General features: G+C 43.1%; 1 protein-coding gene across 1 annotated transcript in view; it reads right to left on the bottom strand.

Moving 5' to 3' along the window:
- Positions 1 to 19391, bottom strand: part of TRHDE (thyrotropin releasing hormone degrading enzyme) — a 196463-nt gene extending 177072 nt beyond the window's left edge. Inside the window, exons 1-2 of the mRNA XM_057377926.1 lie at positions 18586 to 19391; positions 12884 to 13157 (exon numbers count right to left, since the gene is read on the bottom strand). Of these exons, the coding sequence (XP_057233909.1) occupies positions 12884 to 13157; positions 18586 to 19391 (1080 nt within the window). The remainder of the gene's footprint in view (positions 1 to 12883; positions 13158 to 18585) is intronic.
- Positions 19392 to 22893: the final 3502 nt, after the last annotated feature.

Genomic DNA, 22893 nt, shown 5'->3' with positions numbered 1-22893 from the left:
AAACAAAACCTAAGTATTTAATGTCATGAGAGACAATACATCCCTCTCGAAATAAAGTGGAATGAAGACTTCTTCAAGAAACAAATGTAACAGAATTACAGTAAAAACACTATAGCTGATGCTTCACAAAGCAGACACTTCAGTTGCATTTGAGATCCCAAARGTCTCTATGTCGTACATGTCTGTACACAAGATGGTATCTGCACCTCCATTGTCAGGCAATGGCAGTGTGCTCAACAGTTAATAAGAGCCTGAAGTGGGATTCAGAATACTCCTGAACAGATACACTGGCTAAAMTCTGCTCAAAAGACCTGAAGCGTTGGTCAATCTCAGAACAGCGTGCAATTGCTGATTTTACTAGAGTTCCCACTCAGCAGTGACCTGAACCATAATTACCCATGACTTCTAACAATGACCTTTATATTCTCTATTCACCTGTTTAGGTGGATATATTATTACACTAACAGCATCTGCTTCAGCAAGACATTTTAGCAAACTTTCATATAAGTTCCCTGGCACAAAATAGAACATGGAACTGCCATCTTCTTGTTAGTCATGAACTCTTCTGTCACACCAGCAGAATAAGCAATAAGGAATGTGTCCAGAACAGGTGTCAAAAAATAACTAGGAAAGTGTTCAGCCTATACAGAATTACTCAGGACAGTCATATGTACAAAATGCTGCAGGTGAATCCCATGACAGACAGCGAGTAGCTGGTTGGTAACACAGTGGAAGAAATTTAACATCAGTAAGTGCAAAGAAATGTATGTACACAGGAAAACATGACCATAACTAATGCATACACATTAGTAGTTTAAAACAAGGAAGAATTCTTGGAAATCAGTGTGGCCAGCTCTCTGCAAATGTCAGCTCAGTGCTCAGCAAAYATTCAACAGGCAAACACAAAGTTACAAATGATTAAGGAAAGGAAAAAACCTCCAAAAATTATTATGCCACAGAACAAACAGAAGCATATAAACTTTGAGCACTGCAGGCAGTTGTGGCACCACCCCTCTCTCCCRCTCAGTGTTTCAAACAGACTCTGCAGAACTCAAAATGAACGGAGAAAGGTGCTAAGAGTAAGAAGAGATRGGAAGTGAATCCCTTGCAAAGAAAGCTTAAGTACTTTTGAGTTCTGAAAAAGGACAGCTAAACTATCTATAGACTCAGGACTGGTACACAGCAAATGCAGAACAACCAGTCACTGATCATCACAGAAAAAGAAAAGAATAGCCAATGAACATGTGGAACAAATGCATTTAAGTAAATAAGACAAGTAAGTAAAATACAGATCTTGTTGCCACCAATTGTYAGTGTATGAAGCAACAGCTTCCAAGGCAGATAATGCACATTCACAGAGAACAGGTCCGGTGGCCTGTTATTAAAGCATTTGATATGTACCACTCCAGGTCAGGGTCACTGACAAACTAGAGTTTAGGAGTAATACTCCACTGATTGTCTTCTCTAAACTGATCTCCATATAGGACATAGTAAAATATTTTCCTCTGTGGCTGTTTTTACATTAGGTGTGTTGTTTTTTTTAATAAATACTGGGGGGAAAAAAAAATCTCAATGTAAACTAATAAAATTCAAAGACCAGCTCTGGCTGTGGGTCTCTTGAGCACTGCCTGATCCTTGGGTATTAACAGGACCTTTTCCTTCAATTATAGTGACCAACACAGCCAGACTCCAGAAAACAACTGATAACAGTTTCTTAATAAACAGTAAGGTGGGGTACAGATAGAGAAACAGATACATCTCACTCCTCTGAAGGATCTTGCTTGTAATTCACAAACAGCAAGCACTGGCATTAACTTCTCCACCTGGGCAGTACCGACAGCAGCTTGGATCTGAAACACTCAGAGGGATGCTTCACAAAGTTAGAGAGTTATGGTTAGAGTCATATTTCTCAATGAAACCTCCACAAGTCATCGAGAATGGCAAAATACCTTCACAGAGTTTTATATTGCGTTTTCTCCACATTTATGATGGCAGATCACTAAGAAAGACAGTCGTGCATTTCTTMCTCCTCTCAACTTAGACCCAGAGACTATCCACACATTGGACGAGACGGTTCAGTCAAAAGGCCATTAATTTTTTTTTTAGTTTCCCATTGGGTAATTGCAGGCTCACTGACAAACTACAGATCACTAGATTCAACAGAAAAGACAGCAAAATATGCAGGCAAGGGAGGGGGAGGAATGACACAAATCTGTTCAAGGGGCAGCTTTCAGCTACACTGCTTTACTCATACTGCTAAAATGCAATCTTTGGTTCAGCAGCAGTATTTGAAATCAGCCTGCTGGATGGGAAACACACAATTCCTTGGACCTGAAAGACAGTGAGCCTGAAGTAACTAGAAGCTGCAAAGCAGTCACCAAAAAAGAAAGAAAAAGACCTTAAAATCTGTAGTTAAAGGTTGTTAGGCAGAGCAGAGCTTGTCCAAGTTCAGGTGACAAAACTCAACAAATACAGAAAAGCACTTCACTTGTTAGCGTTAATTACTACAACAGTTCAGCTTAATGAAAACATCCCAGCATCGGTAAATCATGTCTGCACTTGASAGGAAGCATTTTTCGGTGCAGATAGATTCTGCTGGGAAATCAGTTTTGCTCTTTTCCGGACTTCCTCATGTAGGTACTGCAAGGTGTCRTTGTACTGGTGAGATCAGTTACGGAACAGAATGTATAATTAAATGTATTTAAATACTTCAAATGCTGCTAAAGCACAAATGTACATACAAAAACAGCACTCAGGATATTTGTTCTTAGCCATCAACTCCTGAATAACAGAACCGTGAAGCCAGGCAACTCTACACTACCAGCTGCACTATGATTCACGGATCCTTTTTATCCTCACAATACTTCATGGTAGTATAATCATTCCTAGTCATGTGTGATTCATCAAAGTATTTTGTTGTAAAGACAAATGTTATAATATGCCCTATTGTAACCACACAAATTACTTATCTTCATTTCCATACCTAAATTATGCTTTCGCTGAACTTTTTCTGCTGCTCAAGCAGCTCTCGTGTTCCAAGCTAGTTAAGCATTTCAAAGTTGTTTCATGGCAAGGAATCCCAAGTTTTCTGAGACGTATCCTTYCCCACCCCCTTTCATTTTCTCAAGCTTCTTTATGCTTTACCCACCACTTTTTCAAAAAGGTTTGCACTAGATTCTTAACTCTAGGCTACCCCCCATCTCCTCTGCACGCCTCATGTTTCCTGTGGACAGAAGTTAATAGAAGCTCAACGGTAGACAAACCACACGGTACTTGCCTCAGCAACTCAGAATGACAGAGCCAAGCAATGGAGACACAAGGGAAAGTTTCAGACTTCCTTCTTCTACAAGTTACATATTCCCAAAGGAATTCATTCTTCTGCTCTCTTGGGACTTGTTAAATTTAATGTACTCATTGCTAAGCTGTCCACAGAGATGTAATATTTTCAAGTAGGATAGCTAACACAGTGTATTTCCTAATCCTCYACCTATTAAAACTTTTTTTAAAGTGATGGTCAGGGTCAGCAGGTGACTGCAGTGCCGTTCTAGAAAAGCTCATATTAGCAGTCTAAATTTCCACTTCAGACCTAATTGGTCTTGGCTCAAGAATAAACATTAAATAGCCCAGAGGAGGTAAAACAGAACTCCACATTTCACAGTTACAACAAGAGAACACAATAAAGATTGAATACAAMCTGAGCATGGCATGATAGGAGACTTCCAAAGAAGGGCAGAATGCTACTGCTACCTCTGCTGGTGCTTATTGCAGAAAGGTTGCATAGTAAAAATACTGTGGACTGAAATATATCAGATATTCCCTGTGATCACTCTCTTCTTTTACTTTAGAGCTGCATATTTAACATTTTGAACCACAGCATTGCTAAGGAATAAAAACCAAAGGTTAATGATGAGAAGAAAACCAAGTTTGGGCATCACTCCCTTTTTATCCCCCAAATCCATTTAGCAGAATTTCAGTAATACGAGAAGAATTATTCCTTTAGTCTTGTGGGAGGAAGAAATAAAAAAAAAAAAAAAAAAAAAAATGTATGTTATCTCTAATGCAGCAGAAGCCAAAATTCTAAGTTTTTATGAATACGTATGCATTCATATATATGACTTTGAATAAAGCAGTACATGTTATCGCTCACTGATATTCCCACATACAGACTTGGGCTTCTATCTGAAAAATAGACTTCTATCTATCAGACAAAAAAAGTAAAACTATCAAACTTCCTCATCAAGTATAAATCACTTTCCCTTTTTCCCCATGGTATTTAAAGTGCAACAGTGAACTTACAACAACATTATCAAATTTTAAACATATAGGAACACTTTTCAGTAAAACAAAACACAGCATGATGTATTGTTCAAAAATGGACTGTGATTTATTTATCAAGGGGAATGAAAAGCTACAAGAAACACATGGTATGCAAATGATTCAGTAGGTACTTTCTTTGAAATTATTCCATAGGAATCCACTTCCCTTCCTCCTCCTTCACTATTTACTTCCTCCACCTTTTATTACAATTTTATCTTTATTAACTGAGGTACTACTTGCCCTCCCAAGGATATGAACTCTTAATTGAGGTTCCAGGCTGCTGTGACTACCAAACTATCACCACATTTGGGAAAAGGAGGGCGACAAGGAAAAAAGTGTGGGTACCCCCAGAGGTAAATGCTAATAAACACCTTTTGCTTCTTACCCTCTCCCCCACACAGTCATTTCAAATAAATATTAGTCTTCTTGTTCTGTCCAACATTGCCACACAGTGCCACTGCATGCTGTGAAACAAAATGCACTGCTAAACATTTTTCATGATAATCCACTGTGGGATAACTTTTTTTAATAAACTTTAGGTCATTTACCCTTCAAAGAGAAAAATAATCTGCTTTCAAATTATCCTGTTCCAAATACAAAGACAACATGCTCAGTTCTCATTTCTAACTGCTCTTGCTATGTCTCAACAGCATGCAGCAGCCAGAAAGCTGCCAGGCAGGAGCAGCAGAGGATCTCCTAGGGGTACCATTCGGTGGAACCAGGCCAACAGAGCTGCTTCTCTGGCACCTGTCTCCACCCCAGTGCATGAGAGGGGTGCCAGGGGATGGGGCCACGTGCCGAGCACGAGCAGTTGGACAGTCACAGCAACCACTATGAGCTGGAATAAACTTGAGAATGAGAGCATTGCCTGCAAGGCAGTCAGTCAGCCTGGCTATTTCCACTGCTGCAGAGTTTGCCCTGTGCAAACAACACCCTTGGAGAGTAGAAGAAAGGATGTGTGAAGCCAGGGAGGCTAGACCCTGAAAAATTAAAGATTCATGGAAAATGGTGAGTTGGAAGGGACCCATCAGGATCATCAAATCCAACTCCTGGACCTGCACAGCATCATCCCCAAGAACCCTGAAAGCATTGTCCTAACACTTCTTGAACTCTGGGGCTATGACCACTTCCCTGGGGAGCCTGTTCAGGTGTTAAAGGACATTGGGGATAAAAAACTTTTTCCTGATATATAACCTAAAGCTCCCTGACTCAGCTTCATGACATTGCTTTGAGCCCTGTCACTGGTCACAAGAGTGAAGAGATCAGTACCTGCCCCCATTGTTTCCTCTCATGAGGATGTTGAAGACACAATGAGGTCTCCTCAGTCTCCTCCAGGCTGAACAGACCAAGTGACCTCAGGTCACTCATACAGCTTCCTCCAAGGCCCTTTACCCATCCTTGTTGCCCTTCTCTGGAMACTCCCTATTAATATCTCTTTTATATTGTGCCACTCAAAGTGCCCCCAGCACTGGAGGTGAGGCCACCCCAGCCCACAGCAGAGCAGGACAATCCCCTCCCTTGCCCGGCTGGCGATGCTGYGCCTGATGCCCCCCAGGACAGGGCTGTCCCTCCTGGCTGCCAGGGCACTGCTGGCTCATGTTCACCTTGCCATCGACCAGGATTCCCAGGTCTCTTTCCATTGCTCTCCAGCTTCTTCTTCTATTCTGGCACCTGAATAAAAAGAACCCTTCAGAAAAGCTACCTGAAGTGTGAAAGCATCCCAMTGGAAGAGCAAAAGACTTTTGTCTACCCTACAAATACCTTAGGAGAAAATCAAATTGAGTAGGTATTCTACTAGTAAAAATGGGGCTAAACAGCATAACCTCCAGGCAGCAAAAAATACTGGGACAAAGGCAAAAATGAGATGCAATTTATGCAGGTTTTCTAACATAAAAACAACAGATCAAGGCAAGACTAAAAGGTGAACATTACAGACACTAGACTGTCCTCAAAAAGGAGGGGTTGGACTGACAACAGGCATGAATCTGTGAAACAAATGGTTACTTTCCCACCACTGGCTATAAAAATTGGGAATAAACAAGGTAAGTTTCTTAGTCCTGTAAGAAAAATACATTGAAGATTGAAACTTACCTAAACCCTGGAGGAGACACTGGTCTATAAATAAATGAAAGCACACATCACTCTCCTCCATCAACACATACTGTATCTGTCACTCAACTAGATGTCAACTGAGTCACCTGCCTCTGTAATCCATCTTCAYTGCACAGAGCACAGTTACCACAGTAGTTATGCAGGAAAACACCTGCTTGACTGACAGATGTTCAGGCTGGTGTGGGAATGTGATCACCTTTAYGTTGTTCTGGAGTGAGATACCTCCTACAGATTATCTAGCACTTCGTTTTTGCTTTTATGGCACAAGTGTGACTCTTATGGAAACCATGCTAATAGACTCTTGCTACTTCCTTGGATGTCAGAAAGCAGAATTCATGCTGATGCCAAGGACAGCCCTGAACAAATAAGTTAATGAAGTCAAATATGACAGCACAACATAAGAAGTATAAGGAAACAAGAAACATAGTACAAAAAGCAGAGTGCAGCTCCAGTGTTCAATCTTGACTGTGAGTCGCATTGTCACAGCACATACCATTAAGCATATGCTCATCAGCACATGAAAGGGAAGGGAAAGAGTCTCATCTCTTACATCTCCCTCCTATCCTTGCTTCAAATGTGGGAAGTAGGAGGAACTGCAGGCACTTCACTCTACTCTCCTCTGGGCAAACGGCAGGGAAGGAGTGGGAAATACTAAGTCTCAGACCTTCCTTTCATTAGCCAACAGACACCCCAGATGAAGCAGCTACAAACCAAACTGCTCTTGGATGCACAGAATTACAACTAGAACACTTTTTCAACACGCATCAGGCCAGGAATCATGTGCTGCCTTCTCTCTCCTCACAATTATTGCAGGCAAGCCATAAACCTACACAAATTCAGAAACAGATTTGTGCTTTTTGACATTCTTCTTGGTACCACATACAAAGTACACCACTGCCCCCAGATACTTAAGGTGATCTTCCTAGCCTAAAACAAAACAATTTTTCCAAACTCAAGTATTTCAGTTCAATAGTATTATTTGCAGAGTGCAGCTGGGCACTTACATTAGTAAAACAAATATCACATTCAAATACAACATGTACTACAAGTGCTGACRGAGAGCAATTTTTAAGGGAGTAAGCACAATAAATGTACAGTGTTTTCMTAGTGCATTCGACTTGCAAATTCAACCAGAAATCAATAACAATGGATTGCAAGTTTGCAATTTATGCTTTTAACAGATTCCCTGGCATATTCAGTTTAGCATGGATGCTGATCACATAGGTTTTTGTTTGTTTCTAGCATGTTTTGTAGCTATAGTATTTAAAAATTAATAAACTAGAAGTCATTTTCAATATACAAACCTGAAACAGAATGGGTAAACGAATATTGATGTGGTGTATCTGAGAAAGCTACAATTTCTTTGGATTCCTGTTGTATTCTAATACAACTTCCCACTTAAAATTATTTACTGTATTAAGCACTGAACAGAGTAAAAGATACTTGCAGAACCAGTCTTACTACAGAGAAAATTTCACACARGCAAAAGAAAGCACAAACACACCTATCCAAATCCATGTGTGCTTTTCTAGCTCAAAGTAATTGCATATTTTCCATCACATTCTTTCTAACATGCATTTTATTTTTAATTGTTTGATGAAAGTTGTTCTGGAGAAGGCAAGACTCGGACAATCGTAATAAAAAGCAAAAAACAAATGGGCATCACTGTGAGATTCAAGGACACAAAAAGATTAAACATTACCAGTCTGCATAGTACTAGGCTTTGGAAATATGCCTGGGTGCTTCCTGCGTTAGCTGTTACCTGTTTATCAGATAAATGTGTGGCCTCCCAGTGGTGAGTTATGGGCTAACAAAAGTTACTTTGCAGGGCTCCAAAAGTAGAGCACAACTCTGAAGCTGGACTTAAATTCTGGTTGCAGAGGAAGAAAATTTTAATTGAGGACTAATTCTACTTTGGATAGCAAAATCATTCTGCTGTAACCAATATGCTCACCCACAAAGAATCATCTCATGTATAATTGCTTCAATACTGATTAATAAATAATAACTGATGAAGAGACTTTGCTAGCAGTTATTAACYATCAGCTGAAGAGAGGGCCTAAGGAAGAGCCTCAGGCCGTTAACCTAGGTAGTCATTAGCTGACAGAAATTGCCTGGTCTTGAGGTCATTCCTGCTATTAGATAAAAATATTAATACATTTTTCAAATACAAAATAATTTTGTAAAAGCRACAGGCTGAACTGCATAGTAAGCACGTAGTTATTTTATACTGGTATTTTCAGGTTTCTTCTAGCAAATAATAATGACAAAACTCACTGGAAAAAAGTTATTCTGCTGTTCAACTTGGGGTGTTTTTGTTTTTCTTAGACTATTAATGAAAGTCAGCTCTTCAGTCTCCTCAGACACTGATCACCACAGTTCAGATAAGGCAATGTCCAATACAGCTGYCCAGCTGGAAGCACTGTTCTACGTCCAGCCATCTTGTCTTAAGGACATGAATAAAACCATGGTCCCATGTTGGAACTAAACCAACATGAGCAGTTGCATATGCACCAGTTCCGACCTAAATCTGCTTGTGACTCCACTCACCAGCTCTTCCTGGAAAAAAACCTATTTTTCACTTGTGCAGAATCGAGCAACTATTACTGCATGCATCCTATTTTTGAGAGCACTTTATCTTTTTGAGTTATATTAAGTCAAACTGAGCCAGCCCTGCAAGCGCATGCCTGAGAGAATTCAATGCTTTGGACTGGCCCTTTATGCAGGCTCTCTGCAAGCCAGAAAGCACTTTGGAAACAGTAATTATCTTTCCTTTAGCCAAATTATTACAGCTCCTCCTCACTGGCCAGGATAAGCCTTAAATGTCCTCTAAAGCTTGTGAACTCTAATTACATCTTAGATAAAGTAATAAGAAAACAAAAGAAGTGCAATAAAGGTTGACCTTATTCCAGAATAACTCTATCTGAGCCTTAAGGTCTTTGTACATGACAAACTACTCAGCATTGATGACACTACAGTAACACTGAATACAGCTGAAAGCAGGACACACCTGCTTGGAGAGGTCTCTTCAAAATGGAATGTGCATGGGTTCAGTCAGACAGGGGAGGTCCTACCCTGTCCAGCCGTGGTCAGGCACATGCTGCCAGTCCTGCAAAACATGCTGCAACCATTTTGGAATAGAAGCAGGAGCAGAAAAAGTGAAACACCACAACATTCTTTGGGTACTGCCTTCCTTCAGCATTCCTCCTCCCACTCACTACCATCCAGCTATATAGCCTCTCTCTTTCACAGCTACTCATTTCCATCAGCTCTGGTACGGTCTACCCTTGTCCCTTTAACTCCTGCACCCACAATTCCTCCTGATTCCACTCCTTATTATTCTGACTGGCTACCTAAGCTTTCCAAAAGCCAATTTCTATTTAAAACTTGACTTGTATTGAATGGCATGCTCAGGTTTAAACTAATTTTGAGGTCAATGCCATTCTTTAAGAAAAACTGAACAGCAAACATTTCGTTTTGAGAAAAAAAACCCTACTTTTCATCTCATAGCTACTTCTGCTCCTCAGAGAGTTTATCTTCCTTTGACCACAGCACTTTATTAATATTGGTCAGCTGGAAGACAAGGGAGATTTTCATCATTAGTATGCTGTCAAAATTTGAAATGACAGCCCACTCCCACCAAAATGCTTTATGAACCACAACCAGGTTCATGGAAGTGCCAAAAGAAAGGCAAAAGTATATGCAAGCTGGATTCTTTTAGGGGTCTATTAATAAATATAATATACACTGAATTAATTAAAATGAAGATTCGCCAACATAAGAAACAGCCTATCAAGATGCTTCAGATAAAGGTTTGGTTAATCTTCCTGAAAATGCATTCATTTTTACAAGCATACTTACTTTTACTATATATTTAAGTTAATTGCCATTGATACGGGAGTAACTACGTTTTAGTAAAAAGTGGCCTTGAAGGAAACTAAGAAGTTTGAAATTCCACGTGCAAGGATTTAGATAATTTCAAATTCACCCAGCAGCGTCCATGAACTCCTGGCATTGCAATACAGGAGACTCAAAAAGATGGATTACCTCAGCAATTCATCTGAAARAGCACAGCTCTGAACTGAAGTGCTTGCCGCGAGTTCATACCTTAAAAGACACTCTTTCAACAAAACTGAACCATGATAAAATATGGTCAGATCCCAAATGGAACTGAAAAATGGCAAGACATATTTAACCAATAACCCAGTGCAAACTATTCGGTATTCCTGGGCATTCATATACCTCGGTATATGGGCTTTATTAAAAAAAAAAAAAAWAAAAAAAAAATAACCAAGAGCAAAAACTCTAGATAGTCTCTTATCCCATAAAAGTATCTCAACCTATGTGGTTTTTGGTCTTCACATCTTCATTAAGATTAACCTACTAATTTTCAAAATTGTTGGCAAAGTTCTGTACAGTGGTACTGTCAATCTGGTGGGATACATATGTATGTCCTACATGTGCTGAACCAACAGCCTCAAATGTAACTATAAGGCTCTAGTAGCCACAAATTCCTAACAAATGAATACTTGGATTTTCTTCTCAGATTCCTGGTAAACCTGAAGTCTTAAGGCAAACACAAGAACAGCTAAAAGTTATCAACTGTAGTCTGTAAGACACAGTTGTGCTTCTGTCTTCAAGGATTCAAACATATTCAAGCAGCAAAAGTCTGCRGGACATGCACTCTAAAGAACACTACAAGGAAATAAGGAGGAAGTAGGTTGCATATTTCAAGTTGATGGTCTTGAGGTCCATCCCCCTTGTTTCATATACTTGCTTACAGTAGCAGGATAGGATGAGGAGTAACAGTTTCAAAACAAAAATGGGCAGGATTAGATTAGGTATTRTGAAGAAATTCGTTTCTGTGAGGGTAGTGAGACACTGGACCAGGCTGCTCAGAAAAGCTGTGGATTACCGATTTTTGGAAGTGCTCAAGGCCAGACTGGATGTGGCTTTTGAGCATCCTGGTCTAGTGGAAGGTGAGCTTGCACATGGCGGGGTGGGGTTAGAACTAGATGGTCTTTACAGCCCCTTCCAACCCAAAGTGTTCTGTGACTATGACTATTACAAAGGTCTCAGCAGCTCCCATATCCTTCTACTCATAGGCTAACCTACCTCAGAGAACCACTTCCTAGTCATACTTCCTCTGTTTGTGGTGCCAGAGAGCAGTGTCACAGTCTGCTGGTCACACGATTGAAGAGCTGAAGAGTGAAAAGGCCCCAGTGTCCTACCCAGCAGTTCCAGCAGCAAAAACAAGACTTATTTTTTGATCCCTTCAGTGTGGTCAATGCTGTCCTGGGTCCACCTTCCATCAGCACAGCCTTGAATTCTGACAGCAGCACAAAAAGCCAGATCAGAGAACTGCYGCAGCTGAAAATCTGTCACATTTTTCAGTTAGTTTTCAGCCAGATCCTATGGCTGTATAGAGCTGATGGCTGGCACAAGGAAGGCCAAGAGTACCTTTGGCTCAGAGAAGGTGAATCGGCTCCCTCCACYATAGTGCAATGCTTAGGCTGGCTCAAAGTGTTTAAGGAGATATTTCCTGATGTGATCAGCCTGCAGCCCTTCCTCATGCCCCCAGGCTACAGCACAGAATCATACAGCATTTGCCAAGGTATAAGGCAAACACCCTTTTGCTCAAGTTCATAGCTCAAACTGCTGTCTAGTCCTCTAGTCCCAGAACTAGCTCTGTTTTGTTATTCACAGTAACTAAGTAGGAAGGTTTTCTCTGTATGTTCACCTGAAAAATCAAGATGACAGCGCTGTGAAATATTCTATTAAGCTGATAGCATTGCTCATGTATGTTTGGGCTTGTTATACAGTTCTGAGCTTAATATTTGTACACAAAACCAAAACTGACATAAACAAAGGATTTTCTCTCTTTTTTTTTTCAAGCCAGAACTCCTGGTATCATGCCATATTTGCAAAAAAMCTGAAACTTAGTGCTTCCATCAACCTCAGGAAGTGGATAGGTTGCAAAGTCCTGCTCCTGAGCAAAAGATCTAAGGTAGAAATTACTATTTCAGCCTCCTGAGCTAGCACACAGCACACCAAAGGACATGTCAGAACTGAAGGAAGACTGGAAACCCTACCAKTATTACTACTTCCTTTTAATAGTCTCATGAACACTGGTATAGAAAAGGCTACAGAAAAACAAGAAAAAAACTTCCTGAGAAAACCAAGGTWTTGTTTAACAACATATTTAAAAGCTTAAAATTTCACTGAACAACCACACCTGCTAAGCTAACCATTTACAAAAGGCACAAGACAAACCAAAAAATTAGACAAACCTCCAGGAAAGGTCCCAAACAATGCACACAATCATTAAATAGACTAGCAAATTTTAGAAATACTAATCAAGAAAATACTTCAAAGTATTTGCTGGTATAATCCCCTACAAAAAGCAAGAGTTTTCAAAGTAATGAAATGTATTCGGTACATTAGAAATACTTACAACTACTCCACTCTTGGTAACAGTCTCCCGGTATGTAAAATTGCACACTGCCCAAGCTAGATAATAGGTAGACATGAGAGGGGTCTGTGAAAAGTGATCTGTAACCCATCCATCTTCTTCAAAAACAGAAGTTTCAACTGGCATGTTGGACAAAGATAAGTAAGTTGCTTGATGTCTGATGCTGATTTTGAATGTGGCCTTGTAGATGGGCTCGTCAAAGCAAGGAAAGGCTTTTCTGGCATGAGTAGGAGAAAACTGGGTAACACCAAGAAACCTAGAAAAGCAGAAAACAAAAATAAAAAATGATAACTAACTGTGCCTAGCACTTGATTCATAGACATATCAAATAAGACACTGCTTGACTATTGTGGTTTAAGGRCAGAAAACAATACAACTGTACAAAACACACAGTGTTTGAACACTGCTTTATCACTTTCTTACTACCTCTACTGCAACACAAGAGACACAAATTAATGGTCTACAAAGTTCCTACAAATTTGTAGACACCACACGGACATTAAATAAATCAACCCTCGCCTTGCATCAAACTTCAGGTTCTAGCGGAACTAGATTCATCAACTTGTGGGAAAAACAGTGAGCCACTGCTGGTTATACAATGTAAAACAAGCACATTCAGTTCAAACCAGGATTTAATAGCCTTCAGGGAGTTCACTCTGCCCTGAGACACTGACAGGGCACTTTACCTTTCTTTGGGCATGAGAACTTACGGTCACTCAGTGCACTCAGGAGGGTCATTGTTTTCCATTGCTGATTATTTCTCTACCAGCTGCATGTAGGTCTGGGACACAGTACTATACAGCACTGCTGTGTCTGTGCACATCCAAAAAAAAACATTCTGTGAGTTTTGCACAATCACAAATGTAAGCAAATGATTAAACCAGCACAAAGTATTTCACCGTTCTTCTACATGTGCTTTTCCGTTATGGTGCATTTCACAGAAAACAAATGCATGTTCTCAGTTAATGGGTCAAATTATGAAAAGATCTCTCAACATTTATTATGGGAAAAATGGGAAGGCTTTAGCTCGACAATAAAACACACAATTGTTTTCTCTGGAACTAAATAAACTTTGATCTAGATACAGAATAGGAAGCTTTATATATAGAGACTTACATTTTCATTTGGAGAAAACCCATGATCTTTTTTCAGAAACAAGAAGCTGCACTTAAAGGTTGAATTATGGTGTTCAGTAAGAGTACTTTCTGGAAGCATGCAGAATGAGAAAATCACCATGGGCTAACCGCGTAAATGTAAAGGTAGCATATATGTAGGCTTTTTGAGTGGTATTGATCCATGTCTCACTTTCCAAGGTTTCATCAGTGGAAATACCCATGCAAATTTAGACACCAGGCAAACATTCACCAGAATTTTAGAGGCTGGCTAATCATCTGTTATTCCTCTGAGGAAAAAGGATGGGTGGATAGTTTTTATGTAATGAAAATAGGGGCACCTGTTATTAATCAGTCTACAACCATTTTTCCGCAATATGATACTCTAACACTGACGGAGAAAGTAAATAGGTATCCCATAGGGAAAAWAAAGTATCTAATTAACTTTCCTAAAACTTTTTGGGGTTTACAGATATTTTGGAGGCAATGAAGAARTAAGTTTATTGAAATGTTACATTTTTTTCTTGCTATTGCACCTGATAGAACTAGATTTATGTTTTCCAGTGAATTTTCACCTCTTGCAAATAAGGATGATTTTTTAAAGACTTGAAACATTTTTCCACCACTAAAGCAGTTAGCATTAGTCTTTTAATCTAAAATAAAAAGCCTTTTTTGGCTTTTATTGAAGGTTCCTTATTGAAGGAACTCATCACAACAATTTTTTTTGTCTCACTACTAACATGGATCATTAAAAACACATTTTGCATGAGGTTGCTAAATGTAAAGTAGAAGTTGGTGCCAGGTACCCCAGTGTTAATCCAAAAAACTTCCATATTATCCGTGGATTTGCACAACTGCARCAAAGCCAAATCAGCCAATTAAATAAAGAAAAGCAACTTAATTTATATGCAAAGTATTTCAAGTGGACCTGATTCTGCATTCTAGGCACATTCTAAAAAGCTACAGACATCAAGAGAAGCTTCAAGTGAGCATGGAAAACTGTACTGGCCTGTTATTAATAAAGCAAGAATGATGAACTTGCCTCTGCAATTAACAATTTTAATGAGCTCCAACATACACGTAAATGCATACTTAGGAACTATTGTTCCTACTGTGACACTCTCTAAATAAGGAAGCTTTCCCTTGTCCTCCCTCCACATCTGCATCCCACTTCTCAGAGATCTTATCAGTCATCTTTTAATATTTATTAGGTCACTGAAACAATCCCTTCACCAGGATAACAAACCCTGGTAAACTCTTCATCTTCTGTGTTCTTACAGATAGACAAATATATCCATATAGACATAACCGGGCAAACACTGGGCAGTCAATATTTCATACTAAAAATACATCAACTACCAATAACAGTGATATTTATAACATGTGCATTACTATCAAACATCGATTTGTTTGTTGTGCCATAAAGCAAAACAAACAAAATCTCAAAGCTGCTTAAAAAAACCTAACCATTTACATTYAAAGAAAACAAACAAGCTAAACCCCAAACATTGTCTCTGTTTGTCTATTTCTCTCTTTATTCAAGTGAAACAAGAAGACTTCTATAGCATGCCTAAAGTGAAGTGCAGGCTAACAATTTCCTCCTCTTTACACACCTCTCTGAGTACCAACACTTTTATCTCCAATTCCCCAAAGTATCACCAGAAAAGGTTGTACTTGAGGGAATGCTTGCAGCCTGTCTTCTCAGAATGTCTATGGCAGTAATTTGCAGGTGTTTTAATTCCATCTTGTCTATTAAAGGAAGACGTGTTTCCCCAACAATCTATCTATTTTGACATCTTAGTTGTTACAAGGCAAAAGAATATGTCTGCTTTGTCTGTGTGATGTAAGAATTTTTCTTCCTTTTCATTTATGCCAAAGTCTGATGTTCATTTATATTATGCCTGTATTTTCCTATAGTACTCTACAGTAGCTCTGTATTATATTTGTTGATTACTGTCAGTAAATTCTAGCACATAAAGCAAAGTAAATTTGTAACAGATCGCTTGCATTTTACATTTCAAGTATAGTAGGAAAGATTTCAGTAAGAAAATAAAYACTTTTACGCAGCTTTTACATTTCAGGCTGATTTACAAGTTTCACCCGTGAAGGCCACAGAAACAAACTTTAGGGGAAAAGGAATCATAAAGTGAAGGCATTAGTATGTTTGTGATGCCTCACAGCAGAGTTATTTGCTCCTCTCATACAACAAAAGTGAAAAATGATGGTTTGGACCTTTTTATAGCAACTACTACTCCAATGAGCTGCTGTATTTTAATCGAAAATAAAGATGTCAAAAAATCAAAGCCCTTCTGGAACACCAAGGTCTCTCAGAGCACACTAGAAGTCTGTCTATCATAACAGAAGTTGTCCATGTTTGAGGACTAAAAATGGTTATACGCATTCTATTAAAAATGGGGTATTAATCAAAGTTACTGTGAGAGCACACTGATCAAGAAAGTTCCCTGGTTTAGAATGTGTTATTAAAATTATTAACTTTATATTATAGTGAGCCATTAAGCCTGTGACACTACTTCTACTTAACCTGAAACTACAACCATGCAATGACTACAGCTTTAAAAAGGTTTTACTGAAATATAAGTAAGCTGGTGTAAAGGAAAAACATGCCACTGATTTCAATATAGCAGAGCTACCTTACATAAGGTGAGCATCTTGCCCAGTACAACTATACTGAAGCATATTAAAAACAAAGCAATTTATATCTGAAAAGCTACACACAGAGCACTGCAAGAAACATTTCACCATCACCTTCCACCTTAAACTATCCTGATGACAGAAAAAGTGAATAGACCTTTTTTTGTTGGTGATGGTTTCTAAATCTTAACTAGGGGATCGGTATTGAAGTGTAGAGCATTAAGTCTGGAGAAATGCCACTGCCACACCTATTTGACAGTACAATTATTCCTACACAAAGTCAAAGTACACGAGAATAATAACTATTTAAATAACTTCTCAGATTTGTAAAGTGAATTATACCCCCTGCTGTTAACAGGACTTTGTTTTCTGATTTGCCTGTTTCAATACAGTCGGTAAGAACTCCCAATTACCCCAACTATTCAGTCACCCACGATAAAAGGCACTTTATCTTTTCTTACAACCAGGCTTTTTCTAATTTCCTTTTTATTTCACTGTGATGACAAACTGCAAAAACTTAATTTCAATCCTGCTTGCGGTTCTAATATCAGGCTGTTTAAAATTGTCAGTAATCATAGTAATGAAAACATGTTTTAATAAAAGGGCTTTTGACTTAATTGAGTTGGTAAGGATGCTTTTCATGTCTTAGTATTTTTGACCCGTTCTTCCAACTATAAAACCTTTGTTTCACTTAGTAGTATTAAACAGCAAGATTCAGGAAGAGAAAACCTGTTACTGCACAGGTATTTCAAGAAAGGACTGCTGAAAAAAATCCAATTCTAAAATTATAAACCATGACAAAACTATCTAGAAGCCCATCCCGCCTTTCTTTGCCATTACAAAGCCTCACTGTGGTTAGAAAACACTTTCTTCAGAAAAGAAAGACTCTGCAACCGGCTACAGCGGGGCCACCACAGTGACGCTGCCTACCATAACAAGGGCCTCGACAGGGACCCAAGGGGCTCTAACAACACAAGTAAATACAAATCACGACTGTGACAGGTTTGCCCGGTCACAGGGCGTAAATCTGCAGCGACCCAGGTGCAGCAGGTGTAAACGTATTCACCTTATATAAAACCATCCCGCCACGTTATTGCTTTAGCTAATACAATAAAAATAAAACACAAGTTCCGCTCCCCTATGCTGCTATTTGTAACCTGACAAGGCTCTGTCACACGAGGGCACACGGCAGCCGGACACGGAGTCTTTGTGTTAAACAGCGCCGGAGTCTCCGCTCCGGGCCTGCCCTGACAGGGACCGAGCGCACGGTCTGCTTCACTGCTGCAGCCCTTGAAGTCTGCTCGTTGCCCACCGTCCGTCCCCGAGCCGCACTGGGGCATCTCCCGACCGGCCGGCCGCTCCCCGCAGCCCTTCCCCCGCAGGCGGAGCACTCCGCTCACCTGCCGGCAGCCCCGGCTCACCCCAGCCCGGCCTCCCGCACGGCCCCAGCCCGGACCGCCCCGCAGCCCGAGGCAGCTCCGCCCGCTCCCGCTCGCTGCCGCGCAGTGCCTCAGCCTCGGCCGCCCTGCAGCAGCTCTCCCGGCTGTCTCTGACACGGGCCTTTGGCTTGGAGCGGGCAAGGGCTCCCGGCCCCCGAGAGCCTCYGCATCTCTGCCCTGACAGCCCAGCCCTAAGGAGATGTCCAGAGAGAGGTGGCGGCGAGAGGTGAGGCTCGGCTGAAGCCCACCGGCCGGCCGGGCTTGGCGGCCGCTCGCCCCGCCGCAGTCCCCTCCCCGGGCAGCCGCCCGAGCTCCGCGCCCTTCGGCGGGACCGCCGGGGCCGGGCAGCACGGAGCCACAGCATCACCCGCCTGGCGGCGCCGCGGCCGCCGGGTCCTAGCGCCGCCCCGCCCGAAGTTCGGCGCGGGGGCCGCCAACTTCGGACCGAGTTGGGTTTGAGGCGACGCGGCTGCTCCGCTACCTTCGCTCGCCGTGCAGGACGTAGGAGCTGCGGAAGAAGCCCAACAGCTCGTTCTCGATGATGGCATTGTAGATGATCTTAAGGTTGTAACTTCTCTGCACCTCCAGGCTGCGGTTGAGGACGACGACGAACACCTGGGTCTGGGGATAGAAGAAGGTGCGGGCCACCCGCACACCGCCGGCCAGCTTGTCCTCGGCCACCCGGACCGCCTCGATGTGCATGCGGTGGGCGTGCAGCACGATGTACCGGCTGGCGTTGAGCACCTCCAGCTGCACGTTCACCTCCCCGCTGAAGGTGAAGTTCTCCATGAAGGCGCTCAGCATCAAGTTGTAGTGCAGCGGCCGCAGGTGCCGCGGCAGCCGTGGCCGGGCCCAGGGCGGCAGCTCCCGCCGCCGCTGCCACTCCTCCTCCTCTTCTTCCTCCGCTGCTTCCCCGCCCCGCGCCTCCTCCTCCGGCCGGCCGGGGGGCTGCTCCGCACCGGACGGCTGCCGGGCTGCCCCCGGAAGGCTCCCGTTGCTGCCGGCCCGCGGCGGTCCGTCGGCGGCGGCGCCGCACTCCTCGAAGCGGACGGTGAGCAGCACGGCGATCATGGTCACCGCCAGCAGCGCCAGGATGGAGACGGCGAAGCCCAGCACCAGGCGCTTGTGCACGGCGATGTGCCGCTCCGTGGTCCGGGGTCTTGGCCCCGSCGCCTCGGCCCAGGGTCCCGGCGGTAGCCCCCGGCTGCCGTTCCGCAGGGCGGCCTCCTCCTCGATCATCATGGGGGTGACGGGCGGGCGCTTCTCCCGCTTCTCCTCCAGGGCCATCACGGCAGCGCCGCCCCCGCCTCCCGGGGGGCCGCCGCCACCCGAGGGGGCCCCGAAAGCATGGGAGGCTCCGAGGAAGGGGGGCCCTCGGCCCAGGTGGGACGCACCGTCTCTCACTTCCCGACGAGCCGCATCACCCTAGCCGCCGGGAGTCCCGCCRGGGAGCAGCCCTCGGGGAGGGGAACGGGACGAGGTCGGGTCGGGTCAGGCAAGAGGCGGCGGGCGCTCCCCGCCGTCCGGCCACCGGGGCCACGCCGCGCAGGCAACTTGTGTGGCTTCTGYGGGGCACTTCAGCACATGCCGCCGAGCGCACCTCGGCGCCAAGGGGGAGGGCTCTCCCGCCCCGGCCCCCCCGCTAGCGCCGCCGCCCTCAGGGAGCTTTCCGTTCCCCGCGTCCCGAACCGCCGGGGCCGGGGTCGGGCTCTTCTCCCGGCCCCGGCAGCGCCCGAGCCATGCGCGCCCCYGGGGCGCCGCCGCGCAGGTCGGCCCGTCCCCTGCGGGGCTCGCCCGGCACCGGGGGTGGTAGCACCGGACAGCGGTGCGGGCCCGGCCCGTCCTCCTCTTCCGGATAGTGGGTCAGGCTTCGGAGAGTCGCTCCTCTTATTTTCTCTTTCCTGTCTCCTGCAGGTACGGAGCAATCTCCCGGCTGGCTCGAGCAGAGGCGGCTATATATAGGCACCGGGGAGAGGCGAGGGAAGGGAAGGGAAAGGATGGGAAGGGGGGAGAGGCGGGCAAGCCCCGCCGCCCCTCGGCTTCAGCGGCTGCTCCAGCTGCCGGCGGTGACGGCGGCGCCCCGGGGGAGCGGGCGGGGGCGGGAGGCGGGGGCGACGCGGGGACGAGGGAGGCTTTTCTCCGGTGTGTCACACGCGGCGGCTCCGGGGGAGGTCGCTGAGGCGGCGGCGGCGGGAGCCCCGGCCGGGGCGGGCGGAGGGCGAGGGCCGGGCTGCGCCGGGAATGGGGAGGCTGCAAAGCTTCCGAGCTGCAGGACTGCCCGGGATTACACGCAAATGCCTGTGCTCTCCACATAAATATTGAACGCCCTTACTGTGTCATATTTATAGAGACTTAATAAAGAGCCGCCGACTACGCGTTTGGACGACAATAGTGCTGTCATACTAACGTGAGGATGGAGCTCAGAAAAGGATAAATACTCCTACCTAAATCGATAGGATTAATATGCCCAGAAAAAAATYGCGCCGTAAGCGTTGGCTGGGACTTCCAGAAATCCCCCTGCCTTACTCGGCGGCCCCAGGACTCTCCCTCACTCTCCTTCCTACCAGTGCTGAACTCYCACTCCTCAGCTGGAGGGATTTAAAGATGTGTTAAATGCTGCCTGCGATAGTACAGCAACATTTGGCTTGRGTACCCCTGTCTGGAAAACGGAATCAGCCTACTTCTTCCACCTGCCCCCAAACTTTTGTACATAGGGTCTGCAGAAGCACAGAATTAACATATACAGCGAGGAGCTAGATCAATCTCTGAAAGCATCTCTGTTCCCACTATTTTGCTTGCATACTTCAAAAGCTATCTCTGCTCATTTTCTTTTTTTGAAGCTCTTTAGCTCCAATCTTGCAAGCAGTTACAGATGTGTCTATCCTCGGCATTCAGCCGTGTGGAATCTGTGGGAATATATGTGGTATGTCAAGTTAAATGCATACATAACAATTTGCAGGATAAGGGCCTTATTTTCCATACTGAAGAAAAAAGAACAAAAATTAAAAATCAAGTCCTATACTTCTTTCATAAGCAAAGCAAATCTGAAGAGTTTCATGAAATGTGAAATATTAGCCATTTTATTTCAAGAGGAAATGMCTGATCCCTGTTTTTCCTGAATCTACAACATCTTCAAGAAGTGTTACGTCACTTTGCATGCTCTTGCAGACTACAAATGCTCATTTACTGACATTTGAACCTGTATAAGGATTACCAGTTTAAGGAGTCTACCAGCTTCCTTATATATTCCTACAGAAGGATTGTATTCAGGTCTACTGTCTCTGGAAAGAAATGAGCCTTTGTTTTTATCTTGCAGCATAATCCAAAAAGGGTTTGTAATCTTAATTGTTTATTAAAATTATATTGATACACTTGCTACTTCTGTTTGCATGGCCTAGGAGGACTGAGATTTTGCTCAATAACTAGCATTGCCACGTATTTCCTGTGGTGACATTTGCCCACCTGTTATAACAGGTCAAAGAACAGAAACATTTTATTATCCGAAAACAGCCTTCATTATTTGTTGACTGAAGTTTGATGCAGAAAGCTAGAAAACTATTGCTATGTGATTTGGGGGGAAAAAAATGAAACTGACATGGCATAATAACATCCAAAGCTACAGGTTTAAAATGTCAGTTTCTATATGTTTCATTAAACCCTATAAAAGTGGGCACAAAAGGAAGTGCCTGAGTGCTTTTAAGATTTCATGTGCAGGCTGTCAGTATCAGGCATTAGTAAAATAGGCAGTGTTTCCCTATGTCACTCTCTGCACTGGTCTTTCAGTTATGCTTGTTCCTGTCAGCAGTGCAGGGAGGCATTCAGGCAAAGTTCTGGTTCAAGAGTAGAAATAGCCTGAAATAAAGAGGCACAGTATGTCCCATTTATGAACGTTTCTATTTTTCAATCATTTTTAATTAAATACAATTGGATAGTTTCACAGGTTAAGGTTTTTGTGAAGCCTTCTCAGAAAAGTGGTGAGTGGTAGGCAGTTGGGGCTAACCAGCTCTGCCACTTGAAAACGGGGAGGTACAACAGCATGGGAGCATCGTTCTGGCCTTCCTGATGCACAGATTACAAACACATAACTCTCCAGGGTGAGGTCTTCCAACCCCTGCGGAGGGAGTCAGTCACACAACTTAACTTTAACGATATTAGTCTATAAATTGAAGGGTCAGTATGGGAGAGGATATGTAGAAGCTTTAAGGCACATGCTAGTAAGGAGCCATGAGGCTGATTACTTTTAAGCCAAGTTGAAATAGCATTCCAGAAACTGGCACAGGGCATGCGTGATGGGAATCAAGGCTGTCTACATTCACCTCCAACTTGCACCATTGCTCAAAGTATTGAGAGATTTGCGACCCTTCCTCTTTGGGTTTGTCAGTCTGGAGACTTACAATAAAAAGGTGAAGAAGCTAGGTATTGTGTTAAATAGCTCATGTGCCTCCACTCATCCATCATCCTAAAACTTCACAATACTAGATTAACCTCTTCTTCATATTAGTAATGACAGGTTTCTAAAACATAGCTTGACCAGATACAGGTCAAACAAGGTTTTAACTTAGTAATTTGTTCTCAAATGCTACTCTCTGCAAGTAGTTCAGTGTATAGACTGTTATATATAGCCATATTGCTGAGAAAATACAAAGGCATGCGGCTCCCAAAAAACCTCATGTGCACATCTGGGAGAAAATGTTTTTTCCTTTGTCCACAGTTATAGACATGGATTTCATGGGTATTGCCTCTGAAGCTTGCAACTCCTTTGGTCTTTCTGCAAAGACTGTTGGAAAAT

The sequence above is a fragment of the Malurus melanocephalus genome, unplaced genomic scaffold, assembly GCF_030028575.1.
Source record: "Malurus melanocephalus ecotype Western Australia unplaced genomic scaffold, MMel_1.1 scaffold_10, whole genome shotgun sequence".
NCBI classification, from domain to species: domain Eukaryota; kingdom Metazoa; phylum Chordata; class Aves; order Passeriformes; family Maluridae; genus Malurus; species Malurus melanocephalus.
This window is presented reverse-complemented; position numbering and strand designations above follow the sequence as displayed.